This window comes from Mastigoproctus giganteus, chromosome 1 (assembly GCF_048544385.1).
Source record: "Mastigoproctus giganteus isolate SK-2022 chromosome 1, ASM4854438v1, whole genome shotgun sequence".
Taxonomy (NCBI): Eukaryota; Metazoa; Arthropoda; class Arachnida; order Uropygi; family Thelyphonidae; genus Mastigoproctus; species Mastigoproctus giganteus.
Window position 1 is genome coordinate 237,201,448 of NC_143575.1, and position 23,863 is coordinate 237,225,310.

At 37.6% G+C, this 23,863-nt stretch overlaps 1 protein-coding gene across 1 annotated transcript in view; it reads right to left on the minus strand.

The window, feature by feature from the left end:
- The window catches only part of LOC150091667 (dual specificity protein phosphatase CDC14C-like), a 481,702-nt gene that overhangs the window by 42,766 nt on the left and 415,073 nt on the right, over positions 1 to 23,863 (minus strand). The window contains exons 12-13 of the mRNA XM_090385065.1: positions 6,322 to 6,476; positions 5,472 to 5,711 (exon numbers count right to left, since the gene is read on the minus strand). Of these exons, the coding sequence (XP_090241191.1) occupies positions 5,472 to 5,711; positions 6,322 to 6,476 (395 nt within the window). The remainder of the gene's footprint in view (positions 1 to 5,471; positions 5,712 to 6,321; positions 6,477 to 23,863) is intronic.

A 23,863-nucleotide genomic window follows, 5' to 3' on the forward strand; every position in this document is an offset into this window, starting at 1 on the left:
ATAGGATTTAGGAGTTCCACAAAACGGCTCAAAACATTGTAAGTTGACAGCCATCTTACAACACACCACAGGGATAAATCATTGGGCAATTCATCTGTTTCGTCATTCATTCGCAACTCTTCTAAAAAGTTCTTAAATTGACGATGTGTTTTGGCATTTGTTCTAATTAAATTCACAATCTGCAAAACAATCTTCCACACATTTTCCTATTTGAAGTACTTCGCTATGAGATGCTCGCGGTGAATTATGCAGTGAAGAGGTAAGAAAAGTGGAATTTTAGGATCGTTGTTTAAAAGACCAATGAAACCTTGGTTTTTCCCTATCATTGCAGGCGCGCTCCGTCGGTCGCAACACTTACAAGTTTATCACGAGGCAATTCAAACCTGTTCATTACTTCATCCGCTTGATGAAGTAATGAACATCGATACCGACATCGATGAAGTAATGAACATCGATGAAGTAATGAACATTTCTAACATCGATACCGACAGTTGTTTCGATAAGAGCTACTAAGTCTAACATTTCTTCCTTCACATTTACTTCTGCAGATACATAGCGGACAAAAACGGCCAATTGTGGAACATTCTGAATGTATGTAGACTCGTCAAGAGCTAAACTAAATGCTGTACAATTTTTCAAATCACACATCAAACTATTTTCAACATTTTTACTAATTGCACCAATATGACGCTCAGTTGTACGGCGTGACATAGGAACCTGTGCAATCAATTTATGTAGTTTTGTATTATCTGGATCCAAAACTTTAACCACTTCTTCCAAGTTTCTTTTAATAAATTCTCCTTCTCCATATGGACGTTTGGCACGAGCAATATTCCAAGCTATCAAAAAACTAGCTTCGTTTGCTCTGTCATCTTCGCGACTAAAAGAAGACAAGAGTCCTTGTTGCTTATGAAGACCAGATTGCAAGGACTTAAGTTTCTCTGTTCGCAATTTTTGAATTGAGTGGATATTGAGTTGAAAAGTGGGGATGACTTACTTCGTAATGTCGACGTAAATGGCTTACTTTGTAGTTTGCAATTGTAACTTTACAAATAAGACACAACGACTTTCCATTATTGTCAATAAAAGCAAAATTTTCTACCCAATTCTTCTTGAAAGATTCTATTTTCTTGTTCGTATTTTCGTTTATTGATATTTTCTGAGGTCATGTTATCAAAAAATTTAAATAAATTTAATTCCCAAGTCTGGAAGTGAAACTCTTATGGGAGGTTTGGTCACATAGTGTTGCACAAGTCCGCTGATGGCGCCAGCAGTGTAAATGCGGGCGGATTTATTTATAATCAAAATAAAAAATAGCAAAATATCTAGACATAAAAAAAAATAAACACAACATAAAATCCGTATAACAAAATATTAGTTACTTAGTTAATTTAACAAGATTCAGTGAAAAAAGTTCTGAAATAATAAAAAAAAAAAAAAACAGATTTAAATTTTCAATGGGAGCCGCACTTAACTCAACGAAGAGCCGCATGCGGCTCTGAGAGCCGCATTTGCCCACCGTTGTAATAGAGTAACTGGTTAAAGAAGCATTGCAGGATCATCCAGACAAGAGAGAAATAATAGTTCAGACACAGCATGAGACTGTTAAGGGGAGGTCTTGTCTAATCAATTTGATTGGATACTACAATGTGGTCACAAAGGAATTGGATGCAAAAAATAATTTTGATATCATATACTTGGATTTCAAGAAAGCTTTTGATACTATTGCACATGGAAGACTGCTGTACAAACTGCAGCGGTATGACATTAAGGGCAAGTTGTTACAATGGATAATTGAGTGGGAGACGGCAGAGAGTGATAATAAATGGACACAGCTGTACATGGACTAATGTTACTATTAAATTCCCACATCGTTCGGTGCTGGAGCCCATTGTTGTCTTATGTTTTTATCAATGATGTCGATGAAGGTATATCAGGCTTAATGTGTAAGTTTGCAGATAATGCAGATAATACAAACTTTGCAAATGCAAAGTACTACTTATGGGTAGCAGTAACCCAAGAAAAATGTACCAAGTGTGTGGTACTATGCTCAGGGAAGTATAGAATGTAAAAGACCTAGGGATAATTGTGCAGTCAGATAGAAAGTTCTCTGAGAAGTGCAGATGGACTGCCAGAGCAGATTGTGGAGTCTTGCCAATGATATATATAGGAATGTTTCTAGCATGGATAAGGAGGTGATTATCCTCATGCATAAGGCAATGGTCAGGCTGCACCAGACTGCATGCCAGTCTGGAAGCCGCATTTTAGGAAGGATGCACGAGGATAATCACCTCCTTATCCCTGCTAGAAACATTCCTATATATATATCATTGGCAAGACTCAGGGAAGTATAGAATGTAAAAGACCTAGGGATAATTGTGCAGTCAGATAGAAAGTTCTCTGAGAAGTGCAGATGGACTGCCAGAGCAGGTTGTGGAATCTTGCCAATGATATATATAGGAATGTTTCTAGCAGGGATAAGGAGGTGATTATCCTCGTGCATAAGGCAATGGTCCGGCCACACCAGACTGCATGCCAGTCTGAAAGCTGCATTTTAGGAAGGATGTAGAGTTGCTATAACTAGTACAGAGAAGGACAACAAGATTGGTGAGAGGAACAAAGGCTTAAGTTCTGCATACTGCAGCATTCGGTGACTAGGCACCTGCGAGGTGATCTGATTGAGGTGTATAAGGCCTTGAATGGTTTGAGCAGGCTCTATGTTGATGGGATCCTTCCACTTGCTCAAATTAAGAACCTCAGGGGGCATAGATTCAAATTGAGGAAAGACAGTTCTAGAATAGATGTATAGAAGTTTGCCTTTAGTCAGCGTGTAGTTGATTGCTGGAACAGTCTTCCATCTATTGTTGCGGAAGTTGATACCTTAAATAAATTTAAGGCTAAACTAGACAAACATTTAGAGTGACCAGATAGGTAAAATGGGAAGTTTTTGTTTTTTTTTTTTTTTTCCTGGCCGATGCTGTATAAGCTTGCATTCTTGCATCATATGCCTCAACAAATGCTAATGCTAAGGCCTCTCAAGAAACTTTCCAGTTCCTTCTGTTTTGTGCAATGGCCATCCATTTACTGCTCACTAACTCTTGAATTTCATCTTTCTATCTCTGTTGTTGTTGTCTTCCAGGTTTTCTTTTAGCTCCTTTTGGGTACTATTCTGTTATTTTTTCAGTCTATCTGTCATCATGTCTTTCAGCCATGTGTCCTGCCCAAGTCCATTTCAGTTCTTTAGTTTTGATAAGAATGTCCTTTACTTGAATTTTCTGCTAATCCATGTATTTCTCTTCTTATCCAACAGTATGATTCCTAATCCATTATATTCTCCTCTGTGTAGTTTTCAGCTTCTCTTCCATTCTTTTGGTGATTTCCTAAGTTTCATTTCCATAAGTCATGGTAGAGGGCATGCATTGGTTCATTATTTTATGTTTCAGACAAAAAATTCAAGAAATATAGTCACATATTTCTTGAATGTTATCCATCTGAAATTTATTCTTCTCTTGACTTCCAGCCATTTATCATTATTACAGCTAATGACTTCTCCACGATAAGTATATGAATCCACCATTTCAATTTCTGTTCCTTCAATGATTATATCCCTTTCTGTGTTATACTTGTTCATCATTACTTTTGTTTTAACCATATTCATCTTTAGTCCAATATCCTCACTAACTCTGCATAACTGATTCAGAGTTTCCTCTAATTCTTCGGGATCATGGCTTATGATCACAATGTCATCTGCAAATCATAAATGGTTTAGGTACTCTCCATTCACAATGACTCCTTTCTGTGACCAGTTCAATCTTCTGAAAGCTTCTTCATGGGCAGCAGTAAACAACACTGGAGATAGTGTCTCCTTGTTGAACTCCTTTCTCAATTTTAAATTTGATATATGTAATTTCACTGCCTATGATTCTTCCTGTTATCCTTGATCTTGCTCCTTCAGTAATTGCATAAATTCAACTAAGGAGTTGACAGAATGCTCCAACAAAAATGTCTGGATTTGTATACATTTCTAATGTGAATAATCTTGCATCATATGCCTCTACTCTACTGCTAATAAACTAACTTACATGACTATAGGAATTCAAACTATATATTAACTATAGTTATTATATTAAAATAAATAAAAAACTTCAAAAGTATTTCAAAAAGTAACCTGCAATGAAGAGCTTCAGAAATATGGAGCCACATGTTTTAGCCTTAGTGTTAAGAAAACTGCATGCTTTCAACAACTTTTATAAAGGCCATCTTCATTTTCTTTCTTTCTTTTGCCTGGGTCCTTGTGCATGTAAGTTAATTCTGGTTTCCCAACCCTCAAACAATCCATCCTGCTGGAAACAAAATTTCAACCTTTTCTGGGTCAGGCAAGTATCTTAACACCCAGACCATGAGATGGTTCAGCCCATCTTCTCAGTGTTACAACTTCTATCATACACTCTTTTGTCCTGGGACAGTTTCTCCTGCAACATTATCATTAGATTTCTTGCAGTTGGCTTTATCACCCCAACCTAGAAAAGACTACCATTAATGAAAAACACCTGCTCTTGTAATCCCAATGAGCTTTCAAGTGTGTGTGTGTGTGTGTGTGTGTGTGTGTGTGTGTGTGTGTGTGTGTGTCCTGGAAATATAAACTACATCACTGGAACACTTTGCTCCTTTCACAACTCAGCCAGACTTGATGCAAAAAGGAAGAGAGAAGCTTCCAATTAACACTCCTAATGTCATAGTTGGTCAATGTCATTTCACAGCCTATGATTCTTGCCGTCAACATTGGTTCCCCTTGTTCTTGCTTCTTCAGTTATATACAAATTCAAATAAGGAGTTTACAGAATGCTTCAACAAAAATGTGTGTTTGTGTACATGTCTAATGTGAATAACCTTTTCAGAAAAAACTGCCTGCAAATTAAACCTTTTTTCTTTACCACAGAATGAATGCTTCCCCTTATATCATCTTAACCATATAAATGACTTTTGAAAAAACCTGAGCAAATCTTCACTAGTTAAAACTTGCTTAGTAGGTTCCAAATAATGAAATATGTAGTTATTGTCTCAAATAACGAAACATGCAGCTATCATCTCGAAACAAGCACCATGTGACTTGACTTATTTTTAATGGTTGAATCTTTGAATTGCTGACACATTTAATGAAAATACATAAGGTAGCAAGTGAAATATATGCACACACCAATATTTTATACATTTAGTAAATTGCTATAATTGTTTAAAAACTTTTTATTAATCTTGTTTTTTTCCTTTTATTCTGCAATTCCAGCAAAAAAATATGTTACCTCACTGCTTTATATATTTCAGTATGCGTTAGGACTAACTGGGTCTCTACTAAAGTACTATTTCAAGTTCAAGTGTAAATAAAAGTTTGAGGCAGTATCTTACCATTTCTTATTCAAAGTTTATGCATTGTTCAAAGTTAAAATGCATTGTGTTATAAACATCATATATACCTTTTGGCTGGAGAACCTGAAACTTTATGCTGCCTAGTTTGCCGACGAATACAAGATGCAGCTAACGGCTGACCATTTGTGGCTGCAGTAGCTTGATTGACCCCTAAATTCCGAATTCCTGGAGAAACTCTGAGAGCTTTTAAAGGTGACATATACGCTGACTGGAGGGCGGAAGAAACTGATGGAAGGGGCTTAAATGGTTGAGAGGAAGAACGATGATGAACCCTTAACTGTTCCACACTATTAAAGAAGAAATTAATTTTTTTTTGACATAGAACACATAATTGTTGGTTTATGGATAAGTTTGCCTTTATTTTTTTAATGATAGCTTATATCTTTTTCATTATATTTTAAAAAACATTTTAGCAACTTTTCTCATTTAACACACACACACACACACACACACACACACACACACACACAAAAAAAAAAAAATAAATAAATAAATAAAGCAATATTTTAGAACAACTTTTCATTATTTATCCTAACCCCTTTATGACTCACTTGTTTGAAACTATTACACGAACTTCCCAAAACTAATTTAATGGGCATTCTAAAATTACATAATGCAAGGAGGGCAGATTTCAGATCAAATAAAATGCTATAATGCATTACAGAATTGGAGGTGGTGGTGGTTGCAACAATATTATACCAAAGGTTTATTTTCATAAACATAAATTGTGAGCCTTGAATTTGAATTTTAGTTATGTAATAATGGTAGGAATCAAAATTTTAATACGAGCTATTACTGGAGGGGAGATAGTATGCTAAAAACTGCTTTATATAATTTTTTAATAGCCTTTTATGAGCTACTTACTCTTAAACTTGTATTTATCTAAAAATAACTCACTCTACTGCTCCAGTTGTATGAGAACGAGGATGTCTTCTCAAAGCTTTGATGCGATTGAGTTTATCTCCTTGCGTTAGGTCATCATCATTATTATTGTTATTATTATTATTGTTATTATTATTATTGGAGCATGGTATCAAATTCTGATCTTTAATCTAAAAAAGAAAAAAAGAACACGTTGTAAGAGATTTTGTTAACAATATAATATTACACAGTACTAGGTTTTGTTATGATATAATAAATTTCTCATGCTATTCAATTTTATTTTTGGTTTATTTTTTTAAATTTTGCGATTTTGAGATTACAAGAAGGAAAAAAGCATGACCATTCATTAAAAAATAATAATAAAAAAAAGAAGGCATCAGAGGTATGGCCCTCAGGCAAGGTAGCACAAATCATAATCAAGCTCGAATCAGACTGTTTTCTCCCCCCACCTCTTTTATGAAACTCAGAGCATGAGAGTTATTAGAACCTGTAGTACTAAGTACCAGGCACGGGTTGAAGGTTGAGATGATGATAGAAGATACTTGTTGACATTAGATTTCATTTCCGGTAAATTGTAATTCTCAGGAAATACCTATGGAGGGAGGTTGTTCCAGAAAATGGAAATTTAAGGAATAAATGAGGAAGAAGAAAAGCTGGTTCTGTGAATTTGAAGTTGGACAGTAAAAGGATGTTGACTTGTCGTGGAACATGTTTAGAAGAGAGAGCAGGAATTATAGAAGCCAATTCAGAAGAACAGTGCACATGGAAGTATTTATTGAAAAAGGCAAGCAGCAGAAACAGAATGTCTATGAGACGGAGATTGAAGAGAACTGGTTAGAGATCGGTCATCAATTAAACTAACTGCATTCATTTGAATGGAATCTAGAAGCCTGAGAGAGATTTTTTGGGTGCACTGCTGCACATGTTGAAACAATATTTCATGGTAGGGCAGATTTGTAATTTGTACAAAGTGAACAGCTGTACTGAAGAAAAGTAACACCAACAGCAAAAGAGAAAACCCAGTTTTTCAGATGCAGAGGAAGCAATATTTGTAATGTGCTTATGCCACAAGAGAGATTAGAAGTCAGAGTAATCCCTAACAGAAATATATGATCTTGCCTAGAAATTGAGTGTCATCGAAGATAAGCATAGGAGCAGAAGAGTCTTTTTTGCAAGATATTAATTAGACAGATATGAGTTTTGAAGGGATTGAAATCAACTAAGTTATCTTTGACCACTTGAGAATTACCTGGAGATCAGCATTTAAGGAACTGGTGGTGAATATTTAAGAAGCTGAGGCTGTGCAGAACACGGTTTCTCAAACTGAAAGGTGAAATGTAGTGTGCTATCATCAGCAAAACCATTGATAGGATTTGCAGTCAGTCGAAGAAGGTCATTAATATACAAGAGAGTGGGAGAAAAATCTGAACCTGGGGCCACCAGCATTAGAGGAAATGTTAGAAGAGAGAACTATTGTCTATCATCATCGGCACTAAGTGTTCAGAGAGAAAATTGAATATTCAGTTGCAAAAGACAGTCAGCAGGTCATAATGTAGGAAATCATTTAGAAGAATTTTATGTCAAATACAAAAAGCCTAGAAATGTCAAACACAATTGCTTGAGTTCAAATTTTTCCATTGAATTTGTCTAAAAAAGAATAACATAAGCTAATATTTCACCTGTGAATCAAACTGAAGAAAACACATTGGTGATCAAATGAAAAGTTTCAACATAGCTTAAGAGTTGGAAGTTGACTGATTTCTCCATTGCTTTAGAATATACTTCGTTTCCTTTGCTTAATTTTAAAATAATACTTCTTTTCACTGTAAATTTGTACTGGTTGTGCTTTTCTATCATAAATTGTTAAAAAGCTAGGATCATACTCTTTCATAAGAATAATATGATTTTCATCTTTTTCTAATCTTTTTCAAAAATCCAGTTTCTGTTTTGAGGTTCACACAATAATTTTTTTCATCAACTTTCTGATCTTTTTTGGATATCATAATGAATTGTTTACAGTTGTGGCAGTACTGTAGCTAAGACTTTGGCCGCCTGGGGCGGTTCCTGAGTTTGCCTCCCCTCTCAATACACATCAAAAATACTACAAAAAAAGTCAAAACAACCTATAGGGAAATAAATTAAAACACTATGTTTATTTTTAAAGTAAAACTTTAACTCCAACATTCTAAAATGTTATTTTTTTTTTGCTTTTCTGTTAGCAAAATCGTCGATGAGATTGTTGAAGTCTATTTCATCACTCAGTTGCTGTTCTATATGGCAAGATTTCTTAAACGCAAGGTACTCATTGTAGATCTTAGGTAATTCTGAATCAATTTTAATTTAGAAAAACTCCTCTCACAACTAGCAACACTTATAAAAATAAAGGTGCCTCCGTAGCCAGGTGGGAAGGAGCAGCAGTGTGTAACACATGCTTCTTGATTAGACTGGGGTTCGAGCCCATCACCGCCAAATATGGAGGATGCGGAAAGGTCAGGGAATGACCACCACATATTCCTGAGCAATATGGCCTTAGTTGCTCCTCAAAACCAAATAAAAAAAAAAAAAAAAAAAAAAACATAAATAAAAGAATTGTTGAAAAATAAAATTGGCTGCAAAAGTGCAGCCCGGGACAGACATTAAGCTAAGCCAGATTATGAAAATTCCTTGGCTAAGGGTGTAAAGAAAAGCAACAGAGAAATCTTTGCATATGTTAAACTAGAAAGAGGGGAACAAATGCCACTGGTCTACTGGATATGAATAGTGTGACTACTGATGATCCTTTACAGATTGCTGGTAAACTGAATAAATATTTTGCATCTACATATTCACACATGAAGAATGTCTTTAGAGATGAGGTTAGCAGAAGTCCATCGAATACTGACTCGGAATGAAACAATTTTATAATAACATAGTGAGGTTGTAGAGAAACTGCAAAAGAGATAACTATTACTTTGGCCATAATAGTGAGAGCACCCTTAGATTCATGGAAAATACCTGTAGATTGGAGATGTGCAAATGTACCTCCTATACACATGGGTGGGTCAAAGGGTGAAATGGATAAACTATAGATCTCTTAGTTTAAACTACAGATCTCTAGGTCAGGGAAAATAATGGAACCATTACATAAGTAATGCAAGGTGATCATCTTGATAAGAGTGGAGTCATAATGCAATCATAGCACAGGTTTGTTCAAGGGAGATTATGATTCACAAATCTCATTAGTTACTATGACGTTGTCATGAAGGAAGTGAATGACAAGGGTAATTTTGACATCTATTAGATTTCAGTAAAACCTTTGAAGTATGCCCCTTATATGACTATTGAATAAAGTATAGCAATGTGGCATTAGGGGGAAGTTACTACTATAGACAAAGGGATGGCGAAGTGGTAGGTTGATTGATTTGGTAGTTGTTGGCGCATCGGCTTCTATGGCCATATTGCACCTCCCAAGGTTTTTGCAGTACTTTGATCCAAGCCCGAGGCGGGAATCGAACCCACGACCTTGGGTTGCCGGGCAGGTACTTGACCCACTCGGCTAGCCCGGTCGGCGGCGAAGTGGTAGGAGACAAAGGGTAGTTATAAATAGTCACTGCTCTTCATAGACCAATGTTATGAGTAGAGTTCCACAAGGGTTGGTGTTGTGCTCCTCACTGCTTTTAATGTTCATTAATGACATTGATGTAGGTATTTCAAGTTTGATGTCAAAGTTTGCTGATGATATAAAGGTGGAAACAATGGTTAATGACAGTAATTAGGGCATCTTACTTTAAAAGGGACCTAAATAAATTAAGCAGTTAATGGTAATAAAATGTAAGGTACTGCATCTGGGTAGCAGTAATTCCAGAATAGCACACCACTGGGTAGTACCAAAACTCAGAGAATCAGTATTAGTAGTAGCAAATGATGCAAGAAACCAAATTTATACAGTATCAAATGGGGGGGGACACATCCCATATCATCTGTCTATCACCTCTAACAGTTTGATTCATTCTCTGTTCCAATAATCATCTACCTCTGGCTGAAAGAAAATTTCCACCCATCTGTCATGCAACCAGACTTCCTCAATTTGAATTTATGCCCCCCCTCATGTGCACAGTCTGAGAAAAAGAAAGATTCCATCAGAATTCAGAGCTTTAAACAACTCAATCAGATCTCCTCACAGGTGTCTAGCATTAACATTAGTAGAGGCATATGATGCAAGAAAGCAAGCTTATGGAGCATCACCCAAAAAAAAAAAAAAAAAAAAAAAAACCCCACTTCCATTTCACAACTCCGTTTGTTCAAAATATCTGTCCAGCTCAGCCTTAAATTTATTTAGGCCATCAACTTCCACAACAAGGGATGGAAATCTGTTCCACCAACCAACTACCTGCTGGCTAAAGGCAAATTTCCACACGTCTATCCTACATCTGTCTTTCCTCAATTTGAATTTATGCCCTCCCAGGTGATTATTCTGAGCATTGAGCATTCTCAAACATTCAAGACTTTATACACCTCACAGATCACCTCACCGGTGCCTAGTCTCCAGACACTGTAATTTGCAAAACTTAAGCCTTTCTTCGTGAGAGCAACCCTTTGTTCCATTCACTAATCTTTTTGCCCTTCTCTGTACTTGTTCCAGCAGCTCTACATCCTTCTTGAAATGAGGCCTCCAGACCTGTATACAGTACTCAATGTGTGGCCTGACTATTGCCTTATACAAGGGAATAATCACCTCCTTATCCTTGCTAGAAAAATTCCTGTATCTCATTGACAAGACACCATGAGCTACTCTTGCAGCCTGTCTGCACTACTCAGAAAACTTCATGTCTGCCTGCACAATTACCCCCAGGTCCTTTTCATTCTCTACCACTGTCAGTGTAGTTCCACAGAGTTGATACATTGCTCTGGGGTTACTGTTTCCCATATGTAGTACTTTACATTTGTCAACGTTAAACTTCATTTGCCACCTCTCAGCCCATCTGCTCAACCTTTCCAGATCCTGTTGCAGCAGCATACTGTCAGTAGTGTCCTTAACAACCCTGCCAACCTTTGTATCGTCTGCAAACTTGGACATTAAGTTTGATATACCATCATCAATATCATTTATAAATACAGAAAACAACAATAGACCCAACACTGAACTCTGAGGGACTCCACTAATAGTTTCTAGTTTCAGTCTAGTTTCCTTCTAGTCTAGTCCTTCTAGCCTAGTTTAGTTTCCATCTAGTTTCCATATGATGCAATTTGCAGAACTGAAGTCTTTCCTGGCAAGAGTACCCTTTCATCTCACTAATCTTGTTGCTCTTCTCTGTACCCACTCCAACAGATTCACATCCTTCAACAGATGAGGTTTCATCACCTCCAGACCTGTATGCAGTACTCAATATGTGTCTTGGCAATTGCCTCATACAAAAGGATAACCACCTCTTTATCCCTACTGGCAAAATTCCTGTATATCACTGACAAAATCTCATGGGCTGTACCACCACCTGTTTGCACTGCTTAGAAAATTTCATATCAGAAAAGTGCACAATTGCCCCTTCAGATCTTTTTCATTCTCCACTACCCTCAGTGGTACTAGTTAGGGCATGCAGAACTGTCTGTACCGCTGCCCTAAAAGTTCTATCTGGTTCACTACCTTTAGACTTATATTCAATTTACTTTGGACTTTCTTACTTCATTTGTAAAGGACTTCCTGTAGAATTCAATGGAATTCAAATCAATGTATCCTCCAGTCCTAAACAAGAAAAACAATGAATTTTCAAAATTCTTTGTGACTGTTGGAAACTTTGCTGTCTGATTCCCAAAAAGGTTTAATCACAAAATTATTTATTCCAGAAGTTACGTTTGTTAATAAAACCACTCATAAATGGTTTTCTCCCAGCACGTTTTCTAGCTTTCTTTTAACAGGAAACAGTTCCATAAATTTTAAACTTGCCTATTTCCATCTTTCCAACTCCAAACTTTGTCTCTGCATTTCTGTTGAAGATTGTGCCCATTTTCTTTTCTTTTGCCCTATTTACAATAAAGTTTGTTCCCAATTACTGTCTATCACTGGTCCTGTTACTCCAGATCAGAAATCTTTCTTCATTTCCTCTCCTACTTTCTTTCAGTCCTTTAAAATTTCTCACTGTGTCTTTCTTAAAAGAAAACAGTTATTATCTGAATTATAAACCTATTTTGTATTTATCAAACAACACCTATACTCAACTTTCTTAAATTCATTAATAATTCCCCAATTCTTTCAGAATCTCATCAAGCTTCTCCCCTAAATTTTTTAAATTCTTAATTTTAAGGAATGTATCCAAGAACTTACTTGTTGCTATCAGCCTGGTAGCACAAACTGTATAAACTGCAACATTCAACTCAACTGCTCCATATGTTTTTTTACTGTGAAATTTGACATTCTGCAAATATGTTCATATTTTGTAAATACAAAGGGTACTAGGAAAGTTTTGCAATATGACGCAACAATGAATCACAGGAAGCTGCTTGTTGCTGCATGTTGAGACATGTTCATACGTGCATAGTAGCCGCCGCGCCAAGTCGATGGGATCAGTTATTCATTAGTAGTGAGAGTGTAAAGTGCTTGCGATGGCATCGTGGTCACGAAATGAGATAAGGACAGTTTTGCGGTATAATTTCGTGCGTGGTTTAACCATAGACCAGTGCTTAGAAGAAATGACTCTTGCACTAGATGATGATTGTCCACATCGTACAACGATATTCAGGTGGTATAGAGAATTCCAAAGGGGAAATTTCACTCTGGAGGATTCTGAGAGGCCGGGAAGGCCACGAACATCAGTTACGGAGGAAAACGTTACTGCTGTGAGGAAAATGCTTGACGAAAACAGGCGAGTGACCTACCAACAGATAGAGGATACTTTAGGCCTAAATGCACCAGCAATTCGTTCGATTCTGCAAGATCATTTGCACGTGAAGAAACTTTGTTCTCTCTGAGTGCCGCATCAACTGACTGAAGAGCAGATGACACGACGTGTGACTTGGTGCCGGGAGATGTTAAAAAAGTTTGATAAGGGACAATCTCGGTATGTGAACAACATCGTGACAGGTGACGAGACTTGGCTGTACTATTACGATCTGCCGACCAAGGCTCAAAACAAAGTTTGGATCTTTGATGATGACGACACACCCGTAATTGTCGGAAAATCCCGATCTGTAAAGAAGAAAATGATAGCTGTATTTTTCAAATCGAGTGGAATTGTGGAACATGTCGTTTTGGACACGCAGAAGACAGTCACAGCTAAGTGGTATACTGAACAATGCCTGCCTAAAGTCATTGGATCTATGAAGAACCTGCGGCCAAAGTCAAGAATGGACACCTGGTACCTCCATCACGATAATGCTCCGCTCACTGCGCCAAAGCCTGCACCGAATATTTGACCACGACAGGACTGAAACTTCTCGAGCACCCTCCCTACAGTCCAGACCTTGCTCCCTGCGATTTTGCACTGTTCCCGCATGTGAAAATGAAGCTAAAAGGGAGGCTGTTTTCCAGTGATGAGGACCTTCTACGGGCTTGGGACAACGAGTGTGCTTTACTCCCTAGTGAAACTTGGCAGAACTGGTTTAAAGATTGGTTTCGGAGGATGGAGAGGTGTATTGAATGTAGAGGAAATTACTTTGAAAAAATTAAATAAACAAAGCTGTATTGCAAAACTTTCCTAGTACCCTTTGTACAGTTGAATCTTGTTAATACAAAGTTCAAGGGACCTAAATTTTCCCGTTTTGAAATAATGAAGTTTGTAGTAACAAGATCACCCAATAGTGTCAAAATTTCATTGTGCTTTTTTTTTTTTTTTTTTTTTTGTACATACTATATATCTAAAAATAATAATAAAAAATATATAACAAAAACAAAAGGCTTGTCTAACAATACAGTAATGTGAATAACACGTTTTTTGAAGATTTTATTTTATTTGTAAGATAAATGAAGAAAAAAAGAAATTAACAGAAATGAAAATATTGTAAAGTATATATTTTGATATGTACAATATTTTAATATCACAGTGAAAGAATTACAATCTTAATATAAAAGGAGACATGCAAACCATTAACTTTTTAATTAATCTAATTTAAAGAAATAATCAAATGTTGTTTGCACAGTTTTTGTCCTATATGCATTTTTAACTACAGCACAAACATTATCAAATGCAATAGTTGTTTCTTTATCAACATTACTGCAGCCAACATACTCTCTGTTATGCTCAAAGCATTTTGGGCATCTTTTTTAGATGGCAGTGTGTACTTCTTCACTTTTACTGTCACTGGTAACAAAAACATCATCGTTTTGTTTGGCAGCAGCTCTTCTGGCATTGCAGTGGGAGCAACTTCAAAATCCACCTTCACAAACTTTTCAAATTCACCAACAAAATCCGAAATCCTTCAAATTCCTCCATTCCTCAATGTTGCTATCACATTCATCTGCTGGACCATGTTTTTCAATGATATTCTCTCCAAAGCCACTCTTTCTGAAGCAGCTAATTATTACACTTGATGCAATACTGTCCCAAGCAATAACAGGATTATGGCTTGGAGCAGTATTGCTTGGATAGCATCCAAGACGTTCCTATTTGGCTGCAAATTGTTCCCTGCTTCTAGAAATCTTTATTGCAATAATATGTGCCTTATCGGGCAGGCTCTGTATACTCTCTTGAGGTTAGAAATAATGCCTTGATCCAGTGGTTGCATAAAACTAGTGGTATTGGGGATAAAAACAACAGCCGTAATTTGTCAACTGAAGTGTCTCTGCAGAATGTGCTGCACAACTATCTAGAATCATCAAAATGTTCCCTTTTTCTGAAGTCATTCTTCTATATACTCTTAATAACTAAGACTGAAAAATTCTGACTGTAAACCAAGCACTTCTATTGGCCTCATAATCACAGGGAAGTTGGTTAACTGCTTTAAAACATCTTGGCTTGGAAAACTTACCAGTCAAAAGTGGACATAGTTTTGTACTGCCATCTGAATTACAGCATAACAGAACACCGAGTCTTTGTTTACTAAATTTTCCACCATGACAAGCCTCTCCTCGAACAGCAAATGTTTTGTTTGGCAGCAAATTATAAAATAAACCTGTCTCATCAAGATTAAGATTAAAAATATCCTTTGCCTCATATTTTTCAAGAATGGACCGCACAGAACAATGAGTTTCCAACCTTTTCTTTGTCAACTAATCCAGACTCACTGCAAACATTTTACAAAACCAAGTTATTCCTGTCGTTAAATCTTTGGAACCAACCACTGCTGCATTTCAAGTCGCTAATTCCATGTTGCTGAGCTACATAATTTGCCTTTTCTTGCAAAATCAGACCCGATATTGGCAAATTGATGCCCGCATTTATTCATACCACTCGGAAAAGTTTTATTTCAAGCTCCTCATGTTTTGCACCACAAAACATGAGAAGCTTGAAAAAGAGTTTCCTCTTTTTTATCGCTGCTCCAGTGTCATACACTTCTTCAAGTCTTTTTCGGTTTTTCAGTATTGCAGATAAATTAGGTAAAGGTATGTCATATTCCTTTGCAATATCTGTTTTGCTTCATTCCATCCTATCAGTCTTGTATAAATTTCAGTTTAATTTCGTCCATTTATGTTTTGTCGCCATAACACTGCTAGATAAGATTTAATATGAACAAATTTTAAATTTATTTAAAGACTTAATTCTGAAAAAGACATCAGCTCAGATAAAATGGCACAAAAAATTGTTTATCGTATACTGTAGCAAAAGACTCTTTGAACTGGATTAACAATTGCAACTGACCTTGATCCCGTGGAGAGAGAGAGAGAGAGACCGTACGTAAACAACTTGGAAAAACTGTTTTCATTCTTTTGTTAATTTAACAACTCATCCTTCAGAAAGATGTTATTCAGAGTGCCCTTGACACTGTAGCTACCATAAACTGGTTTTGTTTTGGGAAGGTAATCGGATGGCCAGAGGCAATAATCTGACAGCTGTGCCAAGATTTGTATTAAACATACAAAATAACAATATTTATTTCTCAGGGGTGAAAAACGAACTTTGTAATACAAATTAACCAAATTTTGTAAAAAACGGATATATTTACATAGAAAAGTAAATTTCCTTTCACAGGGGAATGGTATGTGCTTCATATAAACAAGTACGTTGTATAATTGAGTTTCTATTTATATTTAAATTGTATTTATATGTATTTATATTAAAAATATGTTTATATTTAAATAACACCTTCGTTTTCTTTAGATTTTATGGTAAAGTATGCTCTTTACCATCTTCAATATTTATTTGATTCTAATCACAACTTGAATGTTATAAAATCTCATAAAGTAACATAATTTATGTCATTATCTTATAAAATTTATTGTGTTGAACACCTGTTAAAGTCTTGAACTGACTGGACATTAATTGCTGGATGGACATTTATTAACTTTAATGGCTAATTCCCTTTTTTTCCCCTTTGAATATGCAATAATTTCTTTTGTATAATTATTTGTATATTTTGTTTCTGTAAAATTTTGTATATTTTGTTTCTGTAAAATTTTGTATATTTTGTTTCTGTAAAATTTTGTATATTTTTCATATGTATAATTCTGTATAATTTCTTTTGTTGCAAACAGTTTGTATAACTATTTGTTAAAGTTGTATAGTTTTTTGTATAATTCCTTTTCTTGCAAATAGTTGAGTGGTTAACTATTTCAGGTTATCTATCTCCAAATAGTTCTATTTTTAAAGAAATCTAACTCTAAACAAAATTTCCTGCAAATTGAATTCCTAATTTAACCTGAAATGGTTACTCTTATGTTCACTTTTGTTTTTCTACTTACATGCATGTACTCTATCACTACAGCAAAACAGGGCAGTGTTGAACTGGCATTCCAGGTGCCACCATTCATCAGACATACTATACTATACACTGAGTGGACAGAATTCGTGGGATACCTGCCTAGTAATGGGTAGGCCCACCTTTTGCCTGGATAAGGGCAGTCACATGGCGAGGCATTGAGTCCACTAGTTCACGGAAGTGTTCCACGGGTATTTCCAAAGGCGTTGCACCGCTGTCCATAATCCCATCGCATTCCTGGGTGGAGGATCCAAAGCTCAAACGGACCTATCCACAACACCCCAAAGATGCACTACAGGGTTCATGTCTGGTAAACGGGGAAGCCATTCCATGGTGATAAAATCTGTGGAATGCTCTTCGAACCACGTTCTAGTAACCACAGCTCTGTGGGGAGGCACACAGTCATGCTAGAAGAGTCCATTGCCTGTGGGTGCATGACCAAGAAGGGATGAAGATGGTCTGCAAGGATGGACATGTAACCTAGACCATTTAGAGATGAGCCTAGACGCACCAGAGGTCCCAACCTGTAGCAGCCCCAGAGCATTACCAACCATAATGCATGAACAGTATTTGTTGAGATGGCAGGTGCATAGCTTTGTGTGGTTTCTGCCAGATATGCACCCTCCGGTCCATTCAAAATAACTGGAAATGGGACTCATCGGACCAGGAGACCTGTCTCCAATCATTCAAGGTGGTCCAGTGCCGATGTTCTTTCGCCTAGTTGAGGCGTAGAGTCTTGTGTCGTGGTGTTAGCAATGGGACTCTCGTAGGTCGGCGACTCTCATAACCTACTGCAGCTAATGATTGCCTGATGGTCTTGGTGGAGACATTTCTGGCACCTCCCTCACTGAAGTTGGCAGTGATTTGTGCCACTGTCACTCTCCAGTTGGCTGAAACAATGCAAGACAGGCGTCGACAACCATGTTCATCCACTACCTTTCTCCACCCACAGCACTGTCCATGATGATGAGATGTTATTCCAGAAATGAGGTATTCCTGATACACTCTTGATACTGTTGAATGGGAATAGTGCAATTTCTGTACCACCTCGCGAGAATGGTCCATATGTCAGGCACCCACCATCATCCCTCTTTCAAAGTTGGTTAACTCATGACGTTTATCCATACTGACATCAAATTACTGCTTATGTGAATGCATTGTACCTATGTGCTGCCAAGAGGTGGGTTCGTAAACTAGAGAGGGGTGACTCACGACGTCACGTTGTCCAGGAACCAGGTATCCCATGAATTCTGTCCTTGCAGTGTACAGGGCGCCTCCGTAGCCAGGTGGGAAAGAGCAGCAGTGCGTAGCACATGCTTCTTGATTAGACCGGGGTTCGACCCTGTCACCACCAAATGTGGAAAGGTCGGGGAATGACAACCATATATTGCCGGAGCAATATGGCCTTAGTTGCTAATGCTCCTAAAAACCAAATAACAACATAACCTTGCACTATAATATACTATCCTCACAGGTACCTGAGTTATATTAATTTGGGATTACTGTTACCCTTATGAAGTAACTTGTATTTGTCAATGTTAAACTTCAATTTCCACTTCTCAGCCTATCTGCATAATTCAGCTAGGTCTTGTTCCCGTAGCATACCCTGACTACTGTCATTAGCCACCATGCCAAACTTCGTATCTGAAAAGTTAAACAATAAGTTGGTTAGGTTATTTTAATGGTTCAAAAATGACCAGAGTTAATGCACCATGTCACTAGACATTAGGCCTGATATGTCATCATCAATATCATTAATAAATAAATATTGTAAACATCATTGTATCCAGCATTGAACCCTGGGGGACTGCACTAATAACATTTGTCTAAGAGCAGTGCCCAGTGATAACCACTGTGCCTTCTCCCACTCAAGCATTCCCTTTATCCACAGCAATAATTTCCCTTAATGCCATACCGCTCCAATGTACAAACAGTATCAAAAGCTTTTACAAAATCTAAATATATGTGAAAATTACTTTTTACATCATTCCTTCAGATATCCAATCAGACTGGTAGGGCAAGACTGTCCCTTAACAAATCCATGCTGTGACTACAGCATACAACAAGACTCTCTTCACGTACTCAATCATAATCTGTCTGGGCAGGATTACAGACACTTTCAATTTCAAACATAACCCTTGAATTTCTACACCATCAACTTTACCCCCTGGCAGATATACCTGGTCCTATTCTACCTGTCAATCAAGTCACCAACTATAGTTACTTCCTAGGGACCAAAAAAAAAAACAGCTCACCCATCCGTATCCTCCAAGAATTTGTCTAGTTCTCCCTTGAATGTATTCAACCTGACCATTTCCACAACAACAGATGGAAGCCTGTTCCAACAATCGACAACCCACTGGATGAAGGCAAACTTCCGCACATCCATCTCCTGTAACCATCCTCCCTCAGCTTGAATTTTTGCCCCTTCATTTGTATAGTCTCAGCAAGTGTAAGAATATTATTAATACTCAGCTTACTCAATCTATTCAAGGCTTTAAATGCCTCAATCAGATCTCCCCAATGGTGTGAAATTTGCAGAACAGAAGCCTTTCTGGGTAAGAGCACCCTTTTGTTCACTTTACCAATCTTGTTGCCCTTCTCTACATCCGTTCCAGCAGATCAACATCCTTCCTAAAGTGAGGCCTCTAAACCTATATACAACACTCAAGATGCAGCCTTATACAAAGGGATAACCACCTCCTTATCCCTGTTAGGAGGGTTTATGTATATCATTGACAAAACTCCATGAACTGTCCTGGAAGCATGTCTGCACTGCTCAGAGAATTTCATGTCTGACTGCACAATTACCCCCAGGTCATTTTCATTCTCCACTACCACTAAAGAGTGTAGAATACCACATAGTTGTTAAGTTACTCTGAGATTACTGCTGCCCATGTGCAGCATCTTACATTTGTCGATGTTAAACTTCAACTGCCATTTCTCAGCCCATCGAACAAATTTTCTTAGATCTTGTTGCAGTAGCTTATCCTGATGGGTGCCATTAACGATCCTGCCAAACCTTTGTATCATCTACAAACTTAGACATTAACCCAGATATACCATCATCAATATCACTGATAAATACTGAACAATGGACCCAGCACTGAACCCTGTGGAACTCAACTAATAATGTTAGTCCACAAAGCGCAATACCCACTGATAACCATCCTCTGTCTTCTTCCAGTTAACCATCCCTTTATCCATAGCAGTAACTTGCCCTTAATGCCACAATTTTCCAGTTTGTACAGCAGCCTTTTATGTGCAACAGTATCAAAAGCCTTCCCGAAATCATGAAAGTATATGATGTTAAAATTATTTTTTGCATCCAGTTCCTTGATCAGTGCTTCATAGTACCCTAAAGGGAAATGTTTGGAAAAGATTTTTAACAAATCTATGCCTGTCCAAATGGTTCTGCATTACTTCTTTAACCACTGATTCCACTATTTTTCCTGGAGCAGACATTAAGCTAACAGGTCTATGATTACTCATGTCACCGTTTGATCCCCCCCCCCTTTATGAATAGGGGATATATTTGCACTTCTCCAGTCCATAGTGACCTCCCATGAATCCAAGGATGCTCTCATAATTATGGCTAAGGGTTTGCTTACCTCATTTGCTGCCTCCCTTAATATAATTGGATAGATTGCATTTGCCCCAGGTGCATTTTTTATGTCCATCCTAAATAATTCCACCTCCACTTTCCTTTCAGTTATCACAAAATCATTTAGCTCCTCGTTAGAGTTCGATAAACTTCTGCCATCCCTCTTCCCTAAAGAATTCCTCACGTGTAAATGTAAATACAAAATACCTAATCAATTTGTCCACAATCTGAGCAGGGTCATCAACAGTTAACCCACTGACATCAAGTAGCCCAATGCGATTCAGCCCCTTCCTTCTATTGTTAATATAAGAATGGAAGTCTCTGCTGTTTTTCATTGCATTCTTTCTAGAGACTTCTCATAATCTGCCTTAGTTTGCCTAACCTCCTTTGTAACTTGATTACAGACTAATTTATATCTATCATAGGTTTCTGTATCACCTGCTAATTTATACGCATCCCATGCACTTTTATTCTCTGCCACATGTCTCAATAGTTCATCTGATATCCATTTAGGTCTAAGCCTTAAACAGCATTTCTTTGTTGGGCATCTTCTTTGATTACTTCCCTGAATACTTCCCATTTAGAATTTGCTGTTGGTAACATCATCTGCTTGTCCTACTGCAAACGATTTAATAATTTTCTGAGACCTCTGTAAGCACCCTTATGAAAACAAACAAAAGCCTTTTCCTTTACCCTTGTTAGTAGTTATGCCTTTAATCTGCAAATAGCAGGGTATGAAAAAAGATGTAGGGGTAATTGTATAGTCCAACAAGAAATGCTCTGTGTAGAGTAAGCAGGGACAAACAAGTGACTATTCCATTGTATAAGACAATGGCCAGGTCACATCTGGAATAATGCATACTAGCTTGGAAACAACATTTTTGGAAGACACAGATCAGTTGGACATGGTGTAGATACAAGCAACAAGATTAGGGGACCCAAGAAGACTGGGATTCTTCCAATTTCAGTCTCTAGATACTAGGCATCGGGTGACTTTATTGGAGTGTATGGCTTTAAAAGGACTAAAACTAAATGTTGATGGCATCTTCACTTTTTCTGAGTTGAAACACATAAGGGGAAATAAATTGGTATCATCACAGGGGCTCACATCTGGTGAGTATGGACTAGGCACACCCAGGGTCCTGAGCAGGATATCATCATTCTTATTTTTTTCTTGGTGATTTCCTTATCTCTCTCTCTCTCTCTCTTTTCTGCGGGTAACTCAGAATTTTTTTTTTTTTTTTTTGGCTGGCGCAGCAAAAGCCTCAGGCTTCCTCGTGCCATATGGCAAATTATAATAATAATAATAAGATGGCTGCACAGCAGATGTGCAAAAATTTGCATTCAGCCAAAAAGTGTTGGAATAAAGTTCCACCTAGTCTTTTGGAGGTAGGTAGTAGTTGTTGTTATTTGGTTTTTAGGAGCATTAGCAACTAAGGCCATATTGCTCCGGGGATATGCGGTGGTCATGGGCACGAACCCCGATCTAATCAAGAAGCATGTGCTATGCACTGCTGCTCCTGCCCACCTGGCTAAGGAAGCGTCCCTAAGTAGTTGCATTTAATTTAAGGATGTTTTGGACAAATTATTGAAACTATGGACAAGCGTTTTTTTTTTTTTTTTTTTTTGTTTAGTGCTATATAAGGCTTGCTTCCTTGCATCATATTGCCAATTTATGTTTACATGACATATATGAAAGATGACTGACATGAAGGTTACAAGGCAAATTTCAGTAGATTTGAAAGATAACCTATAATGAATCAATGTTAGCCTAAGGCAAAAAATACAAGTTCATAACCATTCTAACAGAATCTTATACGAAACTGTCAGGAATGGTGAACACACAGAGATAGACTAAAAATTCACTATTTTCTAAAGATTGTGACATTTAAGAATGAGGACAACTCTGTACATTTTCAACTTTTAGGTGTACAGCTTAAACTAAAGACTGACCATAACCAAATTGTCTAGTAAATACTTGTAATTGCAAAAATTTCTGATACCATTGAGAGAAAGAGCTGAGCAATTCAGTTGAGCTCTCAGTTTAAACAGAATCCTGAATTTTTGCACTGACATTGGATATTTGTATTGGTACACTGGAAGGCACGTATTTTTTAAAATGAAGCCCATGAGTAGGTAGGTACCAAAGGGACAGAGTGTAGAGTGTGTTCAGTGTCAAACGGCACCAGGGGTTCCCCCCATCTCTGCATAGTATACATTGTGGGTGTGAAACAGAACACTGTCAAAGCCAGAGGTTTAAAGTGTATGGATTTTGTGTATGTGTATAGTGTAGTGTACCGTTGTTCCTCTGGTCATTTAGCCGCTGGGCCCCTAAAGGGTTCCAACGTTTCCACACTCTGCCCTGAGGATGTAGACCAGGTACACTAATGTAGTTATTTACTCTGGCAGGTCCTGCCACCTAATTTCCTAAGGCTTCAGTGGCTAGGACCTAAAAAAAAAAAAAAAAACACTACAAATAGGGGTCAGCCAAAAGAATTATGCAATTGATGTTTTTAAGTTTTTGGGTGTAGGGCTCAGGCAATTTAGAAATGATTCAGACACTGGTTATAAGTTAGAGAAGGGGGAGGGACACTGAATATTGGGGGGAAAAGACAGAGATAAGGGGTCCATAGGGAAGATGACCCCCAGAAACAGTGGAGCAGGCCCATGCCCCACCAGAGGAAAAGAGGGGTGGCAAGGTGGCAGGCGACCAGGGTAAAACCCCCCCACCTCGGTGGTGGAGGAAAAGAACCACGCAAGGGAGCGCAGCAAGGAAAGCTTAATGGCAGCAGCTTCAGGGCTTCTGTCCATTTGGTCACTGCATAATATCATAGTTTGTGAAGAGTCTAAATCAAGAAGATCCAAAGCAGTGTTGTCATCTATGGGACAGAGGTCCCATCCCATTAGCGATGGTAGTCGTTGACAGCCCAGCTTGAATTTGGGCAAGATGAGCTGATCAGGTGTATATTCATTCCAGCGGTAGGGATCTTCTTCTTGTGAAGAGCTCCTGGCAGTATTGCGAGAAGGCCTTGTACTCTCTCTCTCTCCCTCTCTGTTGCTGTCCAACAAGTAATGCTCCTGGAATTTTGGACTGAAGTTAATTCTGGTAATCAGAATGCAGCAAAGGTC